The following is a 23,490-nucleotide window of genomic DNA, read 5'->3' on the forward strand; positions in this document are numbered from 1 at the left end:
GCACAAAAGAAACACAAAATAACTATCAATCTCTCTTGGTCTGGGGCTCCAAGCAATATTGCACCTAGTGGACTATAATAAGATCATGAGAATGGTGAGGAATCAGCCAAGAACTACACAGGAGATTTTTTGTCAATGATTTTAAGGCAGCAGGGACCGTAGTCACCAAGAAAAAAATTGTTAACACACTATGCCATGAAGGACTGGAATCCTGCAGCACCCACAAGGCCCCTCTGCTCAAGAAAGCACATGTACAGGCCTGTCTGTGAACATCTGAATGATTCAGAGGAGAAATGGATGAGAGTGTTGTGGTCGATGAGACCAAAATTGAGCTCTTTGGCATCAACTCTACTCGCCATGTTTGGAGGAGGAGGAATGCTGCCTATGATGCGTATGACCACCATCCCTACCATGAAACATGGAGGTGGAAACATTATGCTTTGGGGGTGTTTTTTCTGGTAAGGTGACAGGACAACTTCACAGCATCAAAGAGATGATGGACAGAGCCATGTACTATCAAATCTTCTTCCCTTAGCAAGGGCATTGAAAATGGGTAGTGGATGGGTATTCCAGCATGACAATGACCCAAAACACACAGCCAAGGCAACAAAGGAGTGGCTCAAGAAGAAGAACACTAAAGTCCTGGAGTGGCCTAGCCCATCACCAGACATCAATCCGATAGAAATGATGTGGAGGGAGCTGAAGGTTTGACTCACCAAACATCAGCCTCGAAAACCTTAATGACTTGGAGAGGATCTGCAATGAAGAATGGGACAAAATCCCTCCTGAGATGTGTGCAAACCTGGTGGCCAACTACAAGAAATGTCTGACCTCTGTGATTGCCAACAAGGGTTTTGCCACAAGTACTAAGTCATGTTTTATGAAGGGGTCAAATACTGATTTCAAACATTAAAATGCAAATCAATTTATAATTTTTTTGAAATGCATTTTTCTGGATACTTTTGTTGTTATTCTCTCACTGTTGAAATAAAACTACCATTAACATGATAGACTGATCATTTCTGTGTCAGTGGGCAAATGTACAAAATCAGCAGGGGATCAAATTGTTTTTTCTCTCACTGTATTTCTATTTTTTTTGGAAGTTCTTTTTCTGGGAATTTTTAGCTTTTTATAAAGCAACACTAGTTCTGAATTTCACTCAATTTCAACAAGACTGGAAATTATCATTTTCTTTTTTTATTCAAAAACATTCACAATTCTCAAAAAAAAAATAAAAAAAATAGAAAATAATTTCTGGCAATTTTGTTCTCAACACAGTAATTGATTATTTACTGAGGATGAAAATTGAATCCGGAACTTCATATAACTCTGAAAGGAAATAACTTTTTTGATTTATTTTTCAATTCTTCTCTTTTTTTTCTTGGAGAGGTTTATCTAGTTACTTTTTTTTCCATTTCCCTTTGGCATCAAAATTTGTTAAAGCTGTCACTAGAGCAGGAATATCTTTGACTTTGAATCTCCCGGGGGCCATACATGGATCAAATTTCAGCTGGTTCAACCGAATTTCGATCTATGTATGGGGAGGCTGGTTGTACATTGACTTCTACACAACCTGCCTGTCCGTTTTTTTCTATAAGCAATAGGTGGCAACACTGATCAGTATGTTCTAACAGTGGGGAGGCTCCCTACCTTCAGAACACAATAGCACCACAAGAGCGATCTACTCATCCACATTGTGTTTTTGGATAGGGGGGGGGGGGGATATCAGGTAATTTCTTTTTTTTGTTCAACCCACTGATTGAACAAAAAAAAAAAAAGATGAATGAATGGTAAGCTTAGAGGTGATTTTCTCTCAATTTGGAGAGATTTCTTCTCTTTCTGTTTCTCCAGGACAGGAATCAATCAATGGGGAGAAATCTCCCCAGCAGATACACTTTAATTATAATAAAAAAAAAGAACTACAATAATATCTTATACAACTTTCTCATTGAAAAGCAAAACGCATAGCACAATGACACCATCTGCTGGATGGTTAATGTTTTGCTCTGTTCAGAGAGAAAGGACTTTATTTATAACTTTGGCCTTAGATACACTTTGCATATTCAAACTTTTATTTATATATATATATATATATATATATATACAGTGCCTTGCGAAAGTATTCGGCCCCCTTGAACTTTTCAACCTTTTGCCACATTTCAGGCTTCAAACATAAAGATATAACATTTTAATTTTTTGTGAAGAATCACCAACAAGTGGGACACAATTGTGAAGTGGAACGAAATCTATTGGATTTTTGAAACTTTTTTAACTAATAAAAAAATGAAAAGTGGGGCGTGCAAAATTATTCAGCCCCCTTGCGTTAATACTTTGTAGAGCCACCTTTTGCTGTGATTACAGCTGCAAGTCGTTTGGGGTATGTCTCTATCAGTTTTGCACATCGAGAGACTGAAATTCTTGCCCATTTTTCCTTGCAAAACAGCTCGAGCTCAGTGAGGTTGGATGGAGAGCGTTTGTGAACAGCAGTTTTCAGCTCTTTCCACAGATTCTCGATTGGATTCAGGTCTGGACTTTGACTTGGCCATTCTAACACCTGGATACGTTTATTTGTGAACCATTCCTTTGTAGATTTTGCTGTATGTTTGGGATCATTGTCTTGTTGGAAGATAAATCTCCGTCCCAGTTTCAGATCTTTTGCAGACTCCAACAGCTCATCCAGAATGGTCCTGTATTTGGCTGCATCCATTTTCCCCTCAATTTTAACCATCTTCCCTGTCCCTGCTGAAGAAAAGCAGGCCCAAACCATGATGCTGCCACCACCATGTTTGACAGTGGGGATGGTGTGTTGAGGGTGATGAGCTGTGTTGCTTTTACGCCAAACATATCGTTTTGCATTGTGGGCAAAAAGTTCGATTTTGGTTTCATCTGACCAGAGCACCTTCTTCCACATGTTTGGTGTGTCTCCCAGGTGGCTTGTGGCAAACTTTAGACAAGACTTTTTATGGATATCTTTGAGAAATGGCTTTCTTCTTGCCACTCTTCCATAAAGGACAGATTTGTGCAGTGTACGACTGATTGTTGTCCTATGGACAGACTCTCCCACCTCAGCTGTAGTTCTCTGCAGTTCATCCAGAGTGATCATGGGCCTCTTGGCTGCATCTCTGATCAGTCTTCTCCTTGTCTGAGCTGAAAGTTTAGAGGGACGGCCAGGTCTTGGTAGATTTGCAGTGGTCTGATACTCCTTCCATTTCAAAATGATCACTTGCACAGTGCTCCTTGGGATGTTTAAAGCTTGGGAAATCTTTTTGTATCCAAATCTGGCTTTAAACTTCTCCGCAACAGTATTACAGACCTGCCTGGTATGTTCCTTGGTCTTCATGATGCTCTCTGCGCTTTCAACAGAACCCTGAGACTATCACAGAGCAGGTGCATTTATACAGAGACTTGATTACACACAGGTGGATTCTATTTATCACCATCAGTCATTTAGGACAACATTGGATCATTCAGAGATCCTCGCTGAACTTCTGGAGTGAGTTTGCTGCACTGAAAGTAAAGGGGCCGAATAATTTTGCACTCACCACTTTTCAGTTTTTTATTTGCTAAAAAAGTTTAAAATATCCAATAGATTTCGTTCCACTTCACAATTGTGTCCCACTTGTTGGTGATTCTTCACAAAAAAAAATTAATTTGATATCTTTATGTTTGAAGCCTGAAATGTGGCAAAAGGTTGAAAAGTTCAAGGGGGCCGAATACTTTCGCAAGGCACTGTAGATAGATACATTTACGAAAATTACAACATTTTGGTTCTGGGGCTCTTTATTATGTGAAGAATTTGTAGCAAAAATCCAGCTGCACTTTTAAAAAATGCTATTTGCTGGTTTGTCAGGAGCATTTGCCACTTACCTGGCGTTGGGCTTTCAGGTGATTGGCTCTGAGGACGAATGGTTTAATCAGCAACATCCAGGGAACGGCAATCAATGCAAATATCACCAGGAAACTCTGTACCTCTTTCTGGAAGAAAACATAAAGCTGGTGAGTTGAGTTCATACATAACAGATCAAATCTTAATGTATGGGTGCAAAAATCATCCTTATCCTGACTAGTGTCTAGTAAGTAACTAACCTTAAAGAAGCATGTAGAATGGGAGTTTGGTCTACTGGCTGAATGCTTACTCTACCATTAAAGGTAAACTATAATGGTTTAGGGTATTTTTTTTTAAACCAAAGTACTATGGCAGGGATATGCAATTAGCGGACCTCCAGCTGTTGCAACACTACAAGTCCCATCATGCCTCTGAGTGCCATGCTTGTGGCTGTCAGAGTCTTGCTATGCCCCATGGGACTTGTAGTTCTGTAACAGCTGGAGGTCTGGAGTATCCCTATACTATGGGTTATCTAAAGAGGCTGCACAGCAGAAGCTCCTGTCTATGTATAATGGAAATGGCGCTAATGGAGCTGGCCAAGAAGGAGGGAAGATAGAGAAGGATTCACTATTGTCACCAATTCACTTGTGTGTATAAAATAAATCCATTGGTGCATGAAAGTGAACTTAACCTTTAAAACCCAGGTAAAGTATCAGATTTTTTTTTATTTTTATTTTTTTATTTTTTTAGTCCTGTGGAGCATTACGATTGAAGCAATTTATGGCTTTGAAATTCCTTAAAACACTTATATCTCTGAAAAAGTGAAAATGCTGCTTCCTGCTCTCCCCTTCCAGTGCTCTGTGCTGGCAGAGCTGAGTAACAGTCATACCATTCAACATAAGGGTCCTCACACAGGCTTATAGGGGTTGATTTACTAAAGGAAAAAAGACTGAAGTTTAAGATGCCAATTTCCTGTCAACATAAACATCAGTAGGTGGGTGGCTATCAAAAGAACCTGTATGACATTATCCTAAACAGACAAGAAGACATGCTATCTAACATCAAATCTGCTGTAATGTTTTTCCATTCTCATAATACTTTTTAAGTGAACTGTATAACTATACAAGACAAATCAAAAGTCACAGGACCAGTCACCTGGTGCTCATAGAGTGGAGGATTGGTCGGGTCATTGTAGTTGAAGAGGAACATATTAATGAAGTGGATGAGGATGCTGGGAGCAATATTTGAGTTGTTCGCATTGTATGTACACCATTTAAAGATGACCATGAAGACCAGGTACCCAAAGAGGCAAAGGATGAAAATAATCTCCGGGATGAACTGTAGGAAGATGTTCATGTGATTCCTGAAGTTTCTGAAAAGGGAATAAAACGAGAGAATGTAACAAACGTTGGCAGTTTTTGCTGACCTTGAAAATTTGGTGTTTGCTGAACCAAACCTACATGTGATTTATGAGGCCGAGCATGACACCAAACACCATCTGAGTGATCCCTACAACTACAGACATCTTCATCTTATAGGAATTTAGGAAGGTCAGCTTGTTCTTGGCAATATTCCAAATCTGAATTAAGAGAAAAGGACTCCAGATCAGAAAGAAATTCAGTTCATCTGCAAAGCTTCTGGAGAGACAGGAAAAGCACTTACCGGGTCGATGCCGAAGGGATAGGGGTTCCCAGAGAAGACCCCGGGCACTGCTGGGTCTAGCTCTAGGTCAGTTGCCTGATGGAGCAGATCAACTCTGAGGAGAAAGACAATGTCATTCAAAATATGTACTTCTCTACAAAGCTAGTGCAATCAGAGGAGGATGAAGGAGAATGGAACTGCTGGACAGAGAATTTTGAATTCTATCCCAAAATCCTCTGTTACTCAAAAAAGTAGGTGCAAATGCTGCAAGATGCACAATCAGTTCCCTTCAACTTTGAATAACCAAATACGGCCAAATTTACAATAACACACTCATTTGTCAGTGCTTAGGATGGCTAAAGCCGCGTACACACGTAGCCGTCTGTCCGACGTACTTAGTCTGGCGGACTTCCTGCCAGACTGTACGTCGGACTTTCCGAAAGGGTTACTTGCCCACACACGGCACTTTTTCAGCGGACTAATACAGCGTACTAAGTCCGCCGTACTATCCGCCCTACTTTTGAAATGAACGGACTCGCCCACACACGCGGAGGAAAGCCCGCTCATTTCGAGCGCGTCTCCAGGTAGGAAGGGCCCGCGAAGGAGACGTTGCTGGCCGTGCCGCCTGGTATGGACTTAAATGGGAACCCCAACGTCGAAAAAAATTGGCGTGGGGGTCCACATCAGACCCTTGTCCGAGCACGCTACCCGGACGGCCAGGAAAGGGGGGGACGAGTGAGCGGCCCCCCCTCCTGAGCCGTACCAGGCCGCGTGCCCTCAACATGGGGGGTGCCTTGGGGAAGGGGGGCCGCACGGCCCCCCCCACCCCAAAGCACCTTGTCCCCATGTTGATGAGGACAAGGGCCTCTTCCCGACAACCCTGGCCGTTGGTTGTCGGGGTCTGCGGGCGGGGGGCTTATCGGAATCCGGGAGCCCCCTTTAATAAGGGGGCCCCGGATACCGGCCCCCCACCCTATGTGAATGAGTATGGGGTACAATGTACCCCTACCCATTCACCTGTAAAATAAAAGTACAAAAAAAAACACAACACACAAGATAAAATAGTTTATTGCACAGCTCCGGGGGTCTTCCGTCTTCGGGGGTCTTCTCGCCGGACTCCTCCGCTATCTTCTTGTAGCTCTTTTGCTAGCGGAGGAGCCCGGCTTTCTTCCTCGCCGCCGGCCTCTTCTTCCGACTTCGGGGGTCTTGTCCCCCTCTTCGGTTCTTCTGCCCCATACTGATTCACATAGGGTGGGGGGCCGGTATCTGGGGCCCCCTTATTAAAGGGGGCTCCCGGATTCCGATAAGCCCCCCACCCGCAGACCCCGACAACCAACGGCCAGGGTTGTCGGGAAGAGGCCCTTGTCCTCATCAACATGGGGACAAGGTGCTTTGGGGTGGGGGGGCCCCCCCTTCCCCAAGGCACCCCCATGTTGAGGGCACGCGGCCTGGTACGGCTCAGGAGGGGGGGCCGCTCGATTGTTCCCCCACTTTCCTGGCCGGCCGGGTAGCGTGCTCGGACAAGGGTCTGATGTGGACCTGGGGGGACCCCCACGCCGATTTTTTTTCGCGTTGGGGTTCCCCTTTAAGTCCATACCAGGCGGCGGGGCCAGCGACGTCTCCTTCGCGGGCCCCGCCTACCTGGAGACCCGTTCGAAATGAGCAGACTTTTCTCCGGGCGGGAAAAGTCCGCTCATTTCAAAAGTACGGCGGACTGGCATACACACGGCCGGATTGTCCGCCGAACATACAGTATACTGTAATTCTTTCACAAGTTAAGATGGCCATACACCTATAGATTATCTGCAGATTTTCTATGGTTAGATGGAAAAAGTGCAACAGATTTCTCCATGTTCGGTAAACTGTGTGGATGGAGGAATCTCCCACTTTTTCCATCTAACCATAGAAAATCTGCAGAAAATCTATAGGTGTATGGCCAGCTTAAGACTATTCAGATGAATACTGAGGATGTCTACTCATGAATGGTATTGTTTAAATAGTTCAGGCTATTCTAATGTGATATTTCAGTATTGGTAGGGTATGGTGGGCTGCATACCTTGCAGTGATCCCTGTTGTATTCTCAATTTAAAATAAATTACATGTAGATCTTAGACTCAAGCACAAAGATGTCACTACTGGATTCCCCAAATCTCCAACTTCCACCAAATACTGAAATACCAGTTCTGGATGGAATGACCCTACCTATGCCAGTCTGACCGCGTACATGGAACGACCGACCCCTGTGTCTCTGTTTATGGTATGACCCATAGATGTAGTAGATGCTTACGTCCAGTTGCCTCTAGTGAACATGGGTCGAACAGACCAGGAAGAGCCAAACATGTTAAAGGATTTGGAGAAGCAGTCATTATAGATGAAGCCAGTGTAAATGGAGAAAATACTCATCAGGAAGATCAGGTATCGCCCTCCGAAAAATGTGTTCCAGATCTGGAGATGTAAGGAGAAAAAGCATTAGATGTTAAACTGTTCAATGAGTGTAGGTGACGCAGTGATGCATCACATACAAAAGATGGTGTCAGCATCTAATAATGTTCTCCAGCTAGCCATTACACACAATAGTACCATCCACTAATGATTCCTCTTGGGCATCTCCTTCCCTTAATTTTAGAAAATTTATCTGAATAGCGGCTGGAAAAAAGATTTGCAGTCTGTAGAACACCATAAAACAGATACACAAAAACTAATATTATCTAAGAGTCCTAGTACTGTAGATTTTTTTCTAGATCCTTCTAGACTTTAGTATTAAACAGCAGGAGGGGCTGTGAAAAAAAATGCAGCCATTCTTGTGTAAAATTATACTCTAAAAGTGTAATTGAGTAAATAAATGTTACAATGTATTGTTGCATTAAGTATTTAATTTACAGTATATGCAGATAAAAGGTGTGACCTTCAATCTGCATATTGTATCACTTAAAGAAACCTTGCAAATATTTTTTTTTCAAATCAAATATGTTTCTATTTAACCCTTATGAACCCACGGTTAACGCTAATCAGCCCTTATTGACTCCTACTTCCTCTTGTCACATTAGCTATTATTTTTGGATGCCCGTTCCTCACTGTTCATGTTCAAAGCACGCTGCACATTGTGAATGGCCCGGCGGCAGGGGAAGGAAAAGGGGGGCTGAAGTGGGAGTGGGTACCTGAAGGGGTGAATCTAAAGGGGGGGTAGGGGAGGACATGTGCCATGGGTGCCGCATTGAGAGGGGCGTCATCATAAATCCCAGAACAAGGTACAGATCTTCTCTTGGATATACCCACCCCGCACCGACCTCTTAACCTGTTCCTCCCTCCCTAGCACTAGTGTCTGACCTGCCAGCATTGTCACAGCTCCCTTCTCCAGGAGGATCAGGAGTGCTGCAGCATCACCAAGAATCGGTGCAGCTACAACGGGTCCTATCAGCAGAGCAAGGTGGCTGCCCTCCAGTGCCAGATGTGTAAGAAATGCCCAAAGGAAGCTGCTGCCATGCGTGAGCAGAGCATAACTTCTACTGTGTGTCTTACCGCCCCCACTGTCATCTGCTCCCAGGACTGCTGGCCAGGCGCCAGGTACCACCCGCACAGGACTGAGCCCCTGAGACTGATGCTGCGTACACACAACCGGACTTTCCGTCAGAATAAACTCTGACAGTCTTTCCGACGGAGTTCCACTCAAAAGGACTTGCCTACACACAATCACACCAAAGTCGGATCGTTTAGAACGCAATGACGTACGACGGGACTAGAAAAGGAAGTTCAATAGCCAGTAGCCAATAGATGCCCTTTGATCGTTTTTGATCCGTCGGAACAGCATACAGACGAACGGTTTTCCCAATAGGAATTGATTCCTTTGGAAAGATTTAAAACATGTTCTATTTCTAGGTCCGTCAGAATAAAAAAAAAAATCAGAAAAAAGCCCACACAAGATCGGAATATCCGATTAAATGGTTCTGTCGGACCATTTCTGCTGGAAAGTGGTAGTGTGTAAGCAGCATTAGACTGAGAGCCCCTGGAAGATCACTTATAAGGGCCATAAGCTGGGGAATCATTCTGTACTGTGTGACCTGCTGCTCCCGTGCACATCTCTGGATCAGACTGGAATCAGGTAAGTATAAGGGAGGGGGGGGGATCTGCAGCACAGAAGGTTTTTCACCCTAAATGTGGCAGCGGAGGGTGGGGGGGAAATGGCGCAAACAAGCGGAGCACCGCTTTAATATTTATGTTTTATTTTCATAAATTGTGTTTACTTTTTTCAGTGTCACACAACAAGAAAATGTACAAAATTAAAAAAAAGTTTTTTTGTTTTTTTAAATTTGCAAATAATGCTGCCTTGCTTTGTATCAGAAATGTAATTTCAGACAAGACAAATTACAGAAAAAAATTATAATTTTTCTTTGTACATAAAAGCAATTTTCCTTATGCCCTGTACACACCGTTGGACATTCCGACGACAAAATCCGTTGTTTTTTTCCCGATGGATTTTGGCCCAAACTTGTCTTGCATACACACGGTCGCACAAAGTTGTCAGAAAATCTGATCGTTCTGAACGCGGTGACATAGATCACGTACGGCGTGACTGTAAACAGGCCAGTAGCCAACAGCTTTCATCTTGTCATTTTTCCTAATCATGCATGGCACTTTGTGCGGCGGAATTGTCTACACACGATCGGAATTTAAGCGATCGGATCGTGATCCAGCTCTCAAACGTTGTGTGTCTGAAATTCCAACAGAAAAAGTCCGATAGAGCCCACACACAATCGGAATTTCGACAACATGATCCAATCGCACATTTTCCGTCGGAAAGTCAGACCGTGTGTACAGGGCATTAAAACAAACACTAAATTGATATAATTTTTTATGTATTTTTGCCTGTATATTACATAGATAATACAATCATTTTTGCAAACCAATATTAAAAAAAGAAAGCCTAGTTAAAAAAAAAAAAAAGCAAACAAAAAAAAACCAATGTATGTATTACTATGTTTTCTTAAATAATGATGACAAGGTTATTTCCAAATAAATGTTTCCAAATAACATGTAAAAATTGTTTCGGTCCATAGTGTGTGTACTAGTACAAGAGCTGAAGTGGCTAAATAATAAGTGCACCTGGGAGACAACAGCGGACTGTACTATACAATTGTGCCAACCTAACATTCATAACTGCTATACAGCACAAGCCTTATTATTCTTATGCCGCGTACACACGATCGGATTTTCCTACAACAAATGTTCGATAGGAGTTTGTTGTCGGAAATTCCGACCGTGTGTAGGCTCCATCGGAAATTTTTTGTCTGAATTTCCGACAACAAAAAATTTGAGAGCTGGTTCTCAAATTTTCCGACAACAAAATCAGTTGTCGGAAATTCCGATTATGTGTACACAATTCCGAAGCACAAAGTTCCACGCATGCTCGGAATCAAGCAGAAGAGCCACACTGGCTATTGAACTAAATTTTTCTCGGCTCGTTGTACATCTCCTACGTCACCGCATTGGACGATCGGAATTTCCGACAACATTTGTGCGACCGTGTGTATGCAAGACAAGCTTAAGCCAGCATCCGTCGGAAAAAAATCCCAGGATTTTGTTGTCAGAATGTCCGACCGCATGTACGCGGCATTACAATTCTCACATCAATTTACACAGCACTTCACATAAAATGTATATATGTTTTGTACATTCAGATCTTATGGTCGCCATACATGGTTAGAAAATGGTTCGCAAAACAATCAATACGCTTGATCGTTTGACTTTCAAAATGTTAGTGGGCTCATTTAGATTCCCGAAATGCAAAGAATTATTGCAAAAAAATGAACCCTCATGACGATTTTCTAAACGTTATTAGTGAAATCTATCAGAAACAGTTGGAAACAACCTACAGCAAATGTGCGTGTTAAAATGTAACCCAGGAAGTACAAGTAACGAAAAGAAAGATCTTTCTTTAAAATACAGTTGGCGAGTAGAAGGGTTAACAAAAGGTCAAAAAACCTTTACATAATTTCTACCGATCAATTAAAAATGTACCATTTTAGCTTGTTAGATAAATTGGGAAAAATGTATTATTGAATCTCACCTCATTGTCAACTTTAGAAGCCAGAAGCTGTTTCTCTTTCCAAATCATCCAGGATGCAAATCCGAGCATAACCAGGCCGTGACCGCAATCACCGAACATGACCGCGAAGAGGAAGGGGAAGGTGATGATGGTGTAGGGGGCTGCAACAAACATTATTTTTTAGTAGAGGGCAATAGTAGGCTACAGAAATAAATGTAAAAAGAAACTATTTATGATCTATCCACCTAACTTTAAGAGAACATGTATTCACTTCAAAAGAGAAAGAACATCCTTTTATTAACCACTTCAGCCCCTGAAGGTTTTACCCCTTTAATGACCAGAGCATTTTTTGCGATACGGCACTGCGTCGCTCTAACTGACAATTCTGTGGTCGTGCGACGCTGTACCCCAACAAAATTGGAGCTTTCTTTTGGTGGTATTTGATCACCTCTGCGGTTTTTATTTTTTGTGCTATAAACAATAAAAAGCGACAATTAAAAAAAAAAAAAAAATCTAAAAAAACGAATTTAATCATCAGTTTAGGCTGATATATATTCTTCTACATATTTTTGATTTAAAAAATCGCAATCAGCATATATTGATTGGTTTTCGCAAAAGTTATCGTGTCTACAAACTACGGGAACAATTTAGGGACTTTTGTTAATTTTTTTATTATTTTTACTGGTAATGGTGGCGATCTGCGATTTTTAGCAGGACTGCGACATTGCGGCAGACAAATCTGACCCCAAATTACACTTTTAGGGGACCAGTGACATTATTACATTGATCAGTGCTATATAAATGCACTGATCAATGTAAAAATGACACTGGCAGGGAAGGGGTTAACATTAGGGAGCGCTTAAGGGGTTAAGTGTGTTCCCACAGTGTGTTCTAACTGAAGGGGGTGGGTGGGCTTACTGAAACATGACAAAGATCATGGTTCCCAATCACTGGGAGCAGTAGATCCCTGACATGTCACTAGGCAGAACGAGGAAATACCCGTTTACATAGCCAGTTCCATGTTCTGCCTCTACTCGCTGCGATCGTGGGCCCCCAACAGACATCGAGTCCATGGGACCCGCGGGCAAGCTCCTGTGGCGGGCGCGCACGTGCTATCCTGCTTTTATGGACTGACGCACAGGTGCATCAGTTTACCAGGACAGCAATTCTGCCAATGTATATCGGCGTGAGCTGGTCGGCAAGTGGTTAAAGTGGTTGTATACCTTCCTTTTTTTCCCTAAAATAAAAAAGATGTTATATTTACCTTTTCTGTGCAATGGCTTTGCACAGAGCGGCCACTTACCTCCTCTTCTGGGGTCCTCCACCGGCAGTCTCCGCTCCTCCTCTTCTCCGAGTGCCCCCATAGCAAGCCACTTACTATAGGGGCACTTATGCAGGTGCTATCCCAATCCTTTAATGCTCACATTATTTAAGTCATTAGATATGTTTTTAATTCAGCTGTGATCATCAGAAATTTGATGTTGTGAGCTATTGCACAACAACTAATAGATGAATTCAGTCTTGCAGTGGGAGTGGATGTTTTGTAAATGAATAAGTGGGAAGTATGCAGATAAGCCTAAAGCCTGCCATAGACGGTTCCAATCTTGGTCGCTTCAGCAGGTAACAGCCGTGATTCGAACCATGCATGGGCACGCTGAATGTACCCAAGTTGAACAATCAATCAACTTGGGAACAACCAGCCTGCCAGATTTTACATGCGATTATTGCAAGCGGCTGTTATAACCACTAGCAATAATCACGGTCTTTAACCAGCGGGGTTGGATTTTCCTGCCCCCTCCAGGAGAACACAGTGGCCCAGTGGGAGGGATTCCCTTGGCAACCCTGTCTGTGTTGATAGGGGTAATCAAGCAAATTTCATTCAATCTGTCTATGGCCGGCCTCGGGTGAACCGATAAATTTGTGTTTGTGCCACCCTAGGAGTCAGCATGGGGTGTGTTGGTTCTTGACCTGTCCCCACTATTGACATAATTAATAGCAAGGATGACTACATATAGCTACTCATTTTTTAATTCATTCCACATGTGTATGATTTTCAGAGGAATGGTGATTTTTGTTAATGTATTTTTGGTAACAGAAAGCTGGTGAATGATGTTTCACTGGGGTTATGTGTTCAGTTTTAATGACACTAACAGAATTATCCTAGTAGAGTCCACAGATTATACCATTGAGGAATCTCACATATCACAATAAGGGCAGAATCCTAAAAGGTTTTCAGAGATTTTTTTTTCCCAACATTTTACAGTTTTGGTCTCACTTGGGTTCATCTCTCTGTAGTTCCCAACTCCATAGGCATCAACAATGTTCTGAAATCCAGAAGTGAATTTGTTAATGCGGTTGAAGGTCGGAGGCTCCATCTTGGTGGGAATGTTGGTAAGAATGGGAGCAATTGTGGAACCGCTGCGTTCCTAAAATGAGAACAAGATATGTGAATCAAAGGTTTTGGTATAGAAAGAGCTCACATTGAGTCATGTGACATCTCTGCTCTCCGGATATGTTATATCATACAGGAGTGACATCACTGCTCTCCAGATATACGTTATAAGATACAGAAGTGACATCAAAACTCTCCAGATTTAAGTTATATTATGCAGGAGCGACTTCACCGCTCTCCACATAAAATTATATCAGAGGCGTAACTAGAACCTTCAGGGCCCCAGTGCAAAAAACATGAAGGCCCCCACTGACCCCCCCCCCTTGCCTCTGAGCCCAGGGCCCTTTCCATTGATCCCCTTTATTACTATCCCACAATGGGACCTTTTCACGTGTTCTGCAGGGCCCCATTCCTACCATCTTGAGCAGGGTTTCCACCTTTTCTTTAAGCCAAACCCCACTTTTGTGGCGCACAGCAAATAATTTTTTCATATTATACACTATACATATATTTTTTGTGATTAAATTATATTTCTAATCATATTAATTTAATCACAAGAGTTCCCGCTTTACATCTGAATCCGCAGAGTTCCCCATTACATCTGAATCCACAGAGTTCCACTTTACATCTGAATCCGCAGAGTTCCCCTTTACATCTGAATCCGCAGAGTTCCCCTTTACATCTGAATCCACAGAGTTCCCCTTTACTTCTGAATCCACAGAGTTCCCATTTACATCTGAATCCACAGAGTTCCCCTTTACATCTGAATCCACAGAGTTCCCCTTTACATCTGAATCCACATATGTTCCTTTTATATCTAAATCCACATAGTTTCCTTTTACATCTGAATCCACATCATTTCCTTTTACATCTGAATCCACAAAGTTCCCCTTTACATCTGAATCTGCATAATTTCCTTTTACATCTGAATCCACATAGTCTCCTTTTACATCTGAATCCACAGTTTCCCCTTACATCTGAACCTGTAGAGTTCCCCTTTACAGCTGAACTCGCTGAGTTCCCTTACACTCTAAGGGGGGGGGGGGGGGGGGTTCTGCAGATTCTGATGTAATGGAGAAGAACTCTAGGGACTCTAATTTATGGGGGAACTCTGAACTCTGATGTAATGATGTAAGAAGGAATGCCGTAGACTCTGGTGTGTTGTCAGGGCTGGCTTAGCCCTTCCTTCTCTGGGCTGGCTGCTCAGCTGTCGGCTACTTGCTAGCTCTCATCTCTCTCCACAGTTACCAGCTGTTCCTGATCATGCTTGTCTGACCTGCCTACTTAAAGCTGTCCAGCTCACTTCACCTCCACCTTCGCCTTGGTCACATCACAAGAAACCATCTCCTGCGGTTCTGTTTAATCACTGGCTTGCTGACATCCCTTCTGGCTCCTTATCCTGCTTGCTGTTGCTCTACTTGGATCCCTGACTTCTGGCCTGGCTGATTATCCAATCTGGTTATTGAACTCTGGCCTGGCTGACTACTCGATCCGGTTACTGGACTCTGGCTATGCTTTGACTACGCTTTTTCTATTTACCTTTTTATTTAACCCCTTCCTGCCGAGCGTACGCAGATCTGCGTACTCGGCTTCCGGGGGTATACCGGGATGATGCCCGCAGCTGCAGGCATCATCCCGGTACCGTTTTCTTCAGCAGGCAATTGGCTTTCCAGCCATAACAACCGATGCGGCTAAAAGCCGCTCGGCTGTTATGCTGGAGGAGCGGGAGGGGACCTCCCCCCCTCCCGCTGCCTCCCGCCGTTGTTACCGGTGCTCCCGTTCGATCGGGAGCACCGATTCCGTGTGTTATGCCTCCGGCCGCTGGGGAGCAACTGGAACGAAGCCGGCTTCGTTCCAGTCTCCTCATAGTAAACACGGAAACGACGTCATGACGTCACTTCCCGTTTACTCGGCTGCCAATGGCGCCGGTTTAAAAAAAAATATACGGTATTCAGAATCGCCGTTTTTGGCGATATGAATACATTGAAGTGTAAAGGAGGGGTGGGGGGTCTTTTAGACCCCCGATCCATCCATAAAGAGTACCTGTCACCACCTATTACTGTCACAAGGGATGTTTACATTCCTTGTGACAGCAATAAAAGTGATCAATTTTTTAAACAATTTAGTCATTATAAAATAAATAAATAAATATATATTTTTTTAAAGCGCCCGCTGTCCCCGCGAGCTCGTGAAGCAAAGAAAACGCATACGGAAGTCGCACCCGCGTATATGTAAACGGTGTTCAAATCACACATGTGAGGTATCGCCGCTATCGTCAGAGCGAGAGCAATAATTCTAGCACTAGACCTCCTCTGTAACTCTAACCTGGTAACCGTAAAAAAAAATTAAAGCGTTGCCTATTGAGATTTTTAGGTACCATACTTTGTCGTCAATCCACAAGTGTGTGCGATTATAAAGTGTGACATGTTTGGTATCTATTTACTCGGTGTAACATTATCTTTCACATTATGCAAAAAAATTGGGCTAATTTTACTGTTTTTTTTTTTTATTCATGAAAGGGTCCCTTTTCCCAAAAAGTTGCGTTTAAAACACCGCTGCGCAAATACCGTGTGACATAAAATATTGCAACAATCGCCGTTTTATACTCTAGAGTCTCTGCTAAAAAAATATATATAATGTTTGGGGGTTCCAAGTAATTTTCTAGCAAAAAATATGTATAATAATATATATTTTTTAACTTGTAAACACCAAATGCCAAAAATAGGCTTAGTCATGAAAGGGTTAACAAACAAGTGTGATTTAATTGTACTTCTCAGTCTGATTCATGGTTTCTGATATGTGTAAAGGGGAACTGTGATATCAGGGGGTCTCTTCTAACCAGAGCCCCCACTTACATCAAAGTTTCCAGCATTCCCCTATAATCAGGGTTCTCAGAGCAACCCTTACATCAGAGTCTGCAGAGTTAAGTTATACAGTATAGGAGTGGAGTGGCATCACTGCAAGTTATATCTTACATGAATAAATATACCCATGTACACTCACCATGCCAAGGTGCAATGACCGTTTGATGCGCTCTTTGTCAGATACAGGGCACCAGATTTCAGCGATGACACACTGCTGGGTGACGTCAATGTTGCACAGGTTTAGTACATGATACACTGCCTTCATTTTCTTCACTTTAACAGTCCATTTGCTGAGATTCTGGGCTGCTTCCAGCAGGACGCGCTGGCGATGAGATTCGGTTTGGGTGATAACCTGTAGGGAGATGGAGTGACAATGTACTGTCATCCGGGGATGAGAAGATAACCACAAAACACATCTAAACCCACAACAGAAATAAAATATGAAGCAAAACATTTTATTATAGAAATATAAATAAGGAGCATATTAATATTTTTTTCCCGAAAATATTTCTTTGCATTAAATGCTAATAGTGTGTTCTACAAATATGACATTTTTTGTTAAACCTTTAGTACGTAGTAATTCTTTTGTCATAGTGTTGGTTGATTGTGTAATAAGTCATAGAAACATATAAACAAGCATAGACGTGTGTAGGGGGTATGCCGAGTGTGCCTGAGCACACCCTATTCACACTGTGCACCGCAGATTCCCCCTGCTTATATTTCACCAAAGCCCCCTCCCAAAGGGGCTCCTAAATTATTATTTTTTAAATAATAAAAAAATAATAAAAATAAAAAGGACTGACACCATCCACTGCCCTACTAACACCGTCCATGTTTTAATACATTTGGGGTGCACACCCCAATGCAATAGGCTGCGGACACCTATGCAAACAAGTCTCATCATTCAGAGATGTGGGGTCTCTACTGCTCACTTACCGCATTTAAATCTTCAATCCTAGTATTTACATCAGCTGCCATGTCTCTTCGCTCACTGGCGGTCTCTGGGCAAGGATAGACTGTGGCTTTGAAACTGTACAGAACAGGAAAGTTACATCGGGAAGGATCACATACAGATAGACTGGTTACATATTAGAAAGCTACCTTACAGACATCTGCAGTGTATTCTGTGACAGATATAGATTACTGAGAGATTGTTTATGATATGGTAACAACATCACACAGCCTCAGTTCATCCAATATATACTATATGGCCAAACATCTTCGGACACTTAAACATCACACTTATATGATCTTATTGGACAACCCATTCCAAAAACCACGGCTATTAATATGGATTAGCTCTTTTCTGCTATAACAGCCTCCAGCTTTCTTCTGTCTATCGGAATTTGTGTCCATTTGTGAGATCCAGGGCTGATGTTGGATGAGAAAGTCTGCCTCACAATCAGTGTTCCAACTCCCCCCAAATATGTTCAGTAAGGTTGACTTTAGGGCTCTGTGCTGGTTACTCAAGTTCAATGGCGGCTGGTGCTAAACTTTTTTAAGGGGGTGGCAAACAAACCATCCTAGGTCTGCACTCAGCCCTCCACAGCCCCCCCCCACACTCAGACCCTCAGCGGCCTTCTTGGCTTCTCCTCCCGGCCAACCCAATCTGGGAGGAGAAGCCGGAAGATAATAATAAATATTGATTTGCTAGTGTCACAAGTGGGTGGGTGGAACAAAGTGGCACATAATTGGCACACAATTGTGAAGTGGAAAGAAAATGATAAATGGTTTTAAAAACTTTGTTCAAATAAATATCTGAAAAGTGTGGCGTGCATATTCAGCCCCCTTTACTCTGATATCCCTAACTAAAATCTTGTGAAACCAAATGCCTTCAGAAGTCACCTATTTAGTAAATAGAGTCCACCTGTGTGTAATTTAATCTCTGTATAAATACAGCTGTTCTGTGAAGGCCTCAGAGGTTTGTTAGAGAACCTTAGTGAACAAACAGCATCATGAAGGCCAAGGAACACACCAGAGAGGTCATGGATAAAGTTGTGGAGAACTTTAAAGCAGTGTTAGGTTTTATAAAAAATATCCCAAGCTTTGAACATCTCATGGAGCACTGTTCAATCCATCATCCGAAAATGGAAAGAGAATGGCACAACTGCAAACCTACCGGGACAGGGCCATCCACCTAAACTGACAAGCCAGGCAAGGAGAGCATTAATCAGTGAAGCAGCCAAGAGGCCCATGGTAACTCTGGAGGACCTGCAGAGATCCACAGCTCAGGTGGAAGAATCTGTCCACAGGACAACTATTAGTCATGCACTCCATAAATCTGGCCTTTATGGAAGAGTGGCAAGAAGAAAGCCATTGTTGAAAGAAAGCGATAAGAAGTCCAGTTTGCGAGAAGCCATGTGGGGGACACAGCAAACATGTGGAAGAAGGTGCTCTGGTCAGATGAGACCAAAATTGAACTTTTTGGTCTAAAAGCAAAACGCTTTGTGTGGTGGAAAACTAACACTGCACACCATGCTGAACACACCATCCCCACTGTGAAACATGGTGGTGACAGCATTATATTATGGGGATGCTTTTCCTCAGTAAGGACAGGAAAACTGGTCAGAGTTGATGGGAAGATGGAGGGAGCCAAATACAGGGTAGTCTTAGAAGAAAACCTGTTAGAGTCTGCAAAAGACTTGAGACTGCGGCGGAGGTTCACCTTCCAGCAGGACAACGACCCTAAACATACAGCTAGAGTTACAATGGAATGGTTTAGATCAAAGCATATTAATGTGTTAGCCCCTGTACACACGGTCGGAGATTTCGACAACCAAATCCGTTGGATTTTGTCTGTCGGATTTTGTCCGAAACTGTTGCATACACACGGTCGGACAAAGTTGTCGAAAAATCCGATCTTTCAGAACGTGATGACGTAATTTCGTTACGATGGGACTACATTCAGGCTAGTAGCCAATAGCTTTGATGTAGGAATTTGATCTGAGCACATTCTCTACACATGATCGGAGTATGTCCAATCGGCCCAGTTGGTTGGGAAATATTTCCAACATGTTGGAAAATTGGGTCCGACGGAATCAGTCGGATGCATACCACACACAGTCGGATTATCCGACGACACGGTCCGATAGGACACATTCCGACGGATTCTCCGACCGTGTGTACAAGGGCTTAGAATGGTCCAGTCAAAGTCCAGACCTAAATGTAATTGAGAATCTGTGGAAAGACTTGAAAATTGCTGTTCACAGATACTCTCCATCCAATCTGACAGAGCTTAAACTATTTTGCAAAGAAGAATGGGCAAATGTCACTCTCTAGATGTGCAAAGCTGGTAGAGACATCCCCAAAAAGAATTGCAGCTGTAATTGCAGTGAAAGGTGGTTCTACAAAGTATTGACTCAGGGGGGCTGAATACAAATGCACGCCACACTTTTCACAGATTTATTTATAAAAAATGTTGAAAACCATTTATCATTTTTGTTCCATTTCATGATTATGTGCAACTTTGTGTTGGTCTATCACATGAAATCCCAATAAAATACAACATGACAAAATGCGGAAAATTTAAAGGGGTATGAATACTTTTTCAAGGCACTGTAGGCTTACCTGCAGGTATAAGTGGTAAAACAGAGTTTAACACCACTTTAAATGAATTTGCAAGGCACAATGAAATTGGAGGTCCAAATCGCACTGATCTGCGGCTTTGAAATCCCACTGAAATAACACGATTTCAAAGCTGCACTGATGTGAACCAGGGCTAAATGATATAATGAGACACCTTATCAGATTTAGTATAGTTGGGAAAATCAAGCAAGTTTGCAAACAAAGCCTTTATACCTTTGTTTTGCTCTTGCTGTCCTCACAGAGTCATGCTGGAAAAGGCTCTGCTATTTAAAATCTATTGTCTATTTTTGTATATGGGGGGGGGGAGCAACACAAAATGTTGGGTCTCAGTACTCAATTGTCTCTGTCGCAATCGCACTAATACGGCTACAATTACCTCAAGCGTATTTATCATCTCAAATGTGCACTCATTTCTTGTTTTCAGTCTTAGTTAAAACCACCACTAGGTGGAGCTAGGGGGAAGGGGAGGGGGTGGGGAGTTACCACTTACCCATCACAAATCTTCTTTATTTTTTGTTTGAGCTGCTCTCCCTGGTAGAAGATGATGAAAACGTTTTTCTTCACCTCTTCTTTCTGAAAAAGTGTAAAAAGAAAATTGTAATATGTGATTCATGATACAGAAGAGGAGCTAAAGAAGCAACCACAGTCATTATCAGCCCCATAGCCTAGGATGGCCTCCCCCCCTCCTTTCTACAGGTAACAGACTGACTGGAGACTGCACTGTCCACTGTTATAGCTCTTTCCTGTGAAGACCAGAAGTTCAGGAAAGCAGCACTGAAAGAACAGGATCTGGCAGCAATGAAAATTGTAAACTGCAAGCGCTGGGGTAAGAATTGTACCAAATACTGGGGAATGTTTATTTTATTGTGCTTAATGGATTAAGCTAAACATGTTGAGGGTTGCTACTTTAATGATATCATGTGATCATCAATAACAAAAGTGGAAAAGGATGGGAGTGCACTGGTGTCATGTGATCATTGAGTGCCAATGAAGTGAATTATGGCAAGGCATGGTACCATGTGATCACTCAGAGCAACTGTAGTCAAAGCAAGTGTGATGTTACCATGTGATCAGTCAGAAGATGGAACTGTGATGATGTCATATGATCATTACAATTGTTCAGTAACACAGTAAAGGTGCTTGGGTGGCCATACTCTCAATAAAACCCATTAAAATGGAAAGCAGTTGTGCCAGATAACATTTTACATGCAAAATTACTGTTCAGCTGCAAAGTGCTTATTTCCATACTTGTAACTTATGTCTGCCCTTAGACGAGAGCCCAGAGTGGCAAATAATGGACAGATGAGGTATAGTATTATTTTGCTCCTTACAGTGACCGGGTCCTCCAGCGTGGTGTCCAGCTCACTATATTTCAGGTAAATATTCCCCCTGCAGACCCTCCACAGCAGTCTCTCAAAGGCGGCCATCCTCTCCCTCCCGATCACCCCGGCGGTGAACCTGAGACAAGAGAGCCATTGACAAGAGAAGGGAACACACACCGAGATTGTCTATTGGATTCCTCAAGAAACGTTTTAATCCCCCATTGATGAATTCATGAGGCCCACACCTGGCGGTGTCACCTTTCTGGACACAAAGTTGTCCTTTATCTTACATAGATACAATTTGAACTATTTACAGAGGACTGAAAAAAGAAAGGGGATATTACAAACTCAGCTTTCCTTGCTCTCAACAACAGTGTTGTTGTTGAGAGCAAGGAATACAACTTTTGACAAGATTATATATATATATATCTCACAAAAGTGAGTACACCCCTCACATTTTTGTAAATATTTTATTATATCTTTTCATGTGACAACACTGAAGGAATTACCCTTTGCTACAATGTAAATTATTAAGTGTACAGCTTGTATAACAGTGTAAATTTGCTGTCCCCTCAAAATTACTCAACACACAGCCATTAATGTCTAAACTGCTGGCAACAAAAGTGAGTACACCCCTAAGTGAATATGTCCAAATTGGGACCAATTAGCCATTTTCCCTTCCCGGTGTCATGTGACTCGTTGGTGTTACAAGGTCTCAGGTGTGAACGGGGAGCAGGTGTGTTAAATTTGGTGTTATCACTCTCACACTGGTCACTGGAAGTTCAACATGGCACCTCATGGTAAAAAACTCTCTGAGGATCTGAAAGAAAGAATTGTTGCTCTACATAAAGATGGACTAAGCTATACGAAGATTATCAAGACCCTGAAACTGAGCTGCAGCACAGTGGCCAAGACCATACAGTGGTAGGACAGGTTCCACTCAGAACAGGCCTCACCATGGTAGACCAAAGAAGTTGAGTGCTCGTGCTCAGTGTCATATCCAGAGGTTGTCTTTGGGAAATAAACGTATGAGTGCTGCCAGCATTGCTGCAAAGGTTGTGGGGGGGTCAGCCTGTCAGTACTCAGACCGTACGCCGTACACTTCATCAAATTGGTCTGCTTAGTGGTCATCCCAGAAGTAAGCCTCTTCTAAAGATGATGCACAAGAAAGCCCACAAACAGTTTGCTGAAGCCAAGCAGACTAAGGACATGGATTACTGGAACCATGTCCTGTGGTCCGATGAGACCAAGATAAACTTATTTTGTTCAGATGATGTCAAGCGACTGTGACATACTGAAGCAGAGCATGATCCCCTCCCTTCGGAGACCGGGCCGTATTCCAACATGTTAACGACTCCAAACACACCCCCAAGCTGACCACTGCCTTGCTAAAGAAGCTGAGGGTAAAGGTGATGGACTGGCCAAGCATGTCTCCAGACCTAAACCCTATTGAGGATCTGTGGGGGATCCTCAAATGGAAGGTGGAGGAGCACAAGGTCTCTAACATCCATCAGCTCCAAGATGTTGTCATGGAGGAGTGGAAGAGGACTCCAGTGGCAACCTGTGAAGCTCTGGTGAACTCCATGCCCAAGAGGGTTAAGGCAATGCTAGAAAATAATGGTGGCCACACAAAATATTGAAACTTTGGGCCCAATATGGACATTTTCACTTAGGGGTGTACTCACTTTTGTTGCCAGCAGTTTATACATTAATGGCTGTGTGGTGAGTTATTTTGAGGGGACAGCAAATGTACACTGTTATACAAGCTGTACACTCACTACTTTATATTGTAGCAAAGTGTCATTTCTTCAGTGTTG

The 23,490-nt window shown here is 42.7% G+C and overlaps 2 protein-coding genes across 2 annotated transcripts in view; one reads left to right on the top strand and one right to left on the bottom strand.

Annotated features, from left to right (window-relative positions):
* Positions 1–23,490, top strand: part of TMEM213 (transmembrane protein 213) — a 67,373-nt gene that overhangs the window by 17,391 nt on the left and 26,492 nt on the right. The gene's annotated exons all lie outside the window — the stretch shown is intronic.
* The window catches only part of ATP6V0A4 (ATPase H+ transporting V0 subunit a4), a 45,625-nt gene that overhangs the window by 8,596 nt on the left and 13,539 nt on the right, over positions 1–23,490 (bottom strand). Inside the window, exons 7-17 of the mRNA XM_077468764.1 lie at positions 21,683–21,809; positions 20,842–20,924; positions 17,703–17,796; positions 16,906–17,118; positions 13,786–13,936; positions 11,532–11,671; positions 7,755–7,912; positions 5,489–5,582; positions 5,287–5,405; positions 4,982–5,198; positions 3,868–3,975 (exon numbers count right to left, since the gene is read on the bottom strand). Coding sequence (XP_077324890.1) covers positions 3,868–3,975; positions 4,982–5,198; positions 5,287–5,405; positions 5,489–5,582; positions 7,755–7,912; positions 11,532–11,671; positions 13,786–13,936; positions 16,906–17,118; positions 17,703–17,796; positions 20,842–20,924; positions 21,683–21,809 — 1,504 coding nt within the window. The remainder of the gene's footprint in view (positions 1–3,867; positions 3,976–4,981; positions 5,199–5,286; positions 5,406–5,488; positions 5,583–7,754; positions 7,913–11,531; positions 11,672–13,785; positions 13,937–16,905; positions 17,119–17,702; positions 17,797–20,841; positions 20,925–21,682; positions 21,810–23,490) is intronic.

Source organism: Lithobates pipiens, unplaced genomic scaffold, assembly GCF_037356315.1.
Source record: "Lithobates pipiens isolate NorthernLeopardFrog02 unplaced genomic scaffold, aLitPip1_a1.2 Scaffold_8, whole genome shotgun sequence".
Lineage (NCBI taxonomy): Eukaryota > Metazoa > Chordata > Amphibia > Anura > Ranidae > Lithobates > Lithobates pipiens.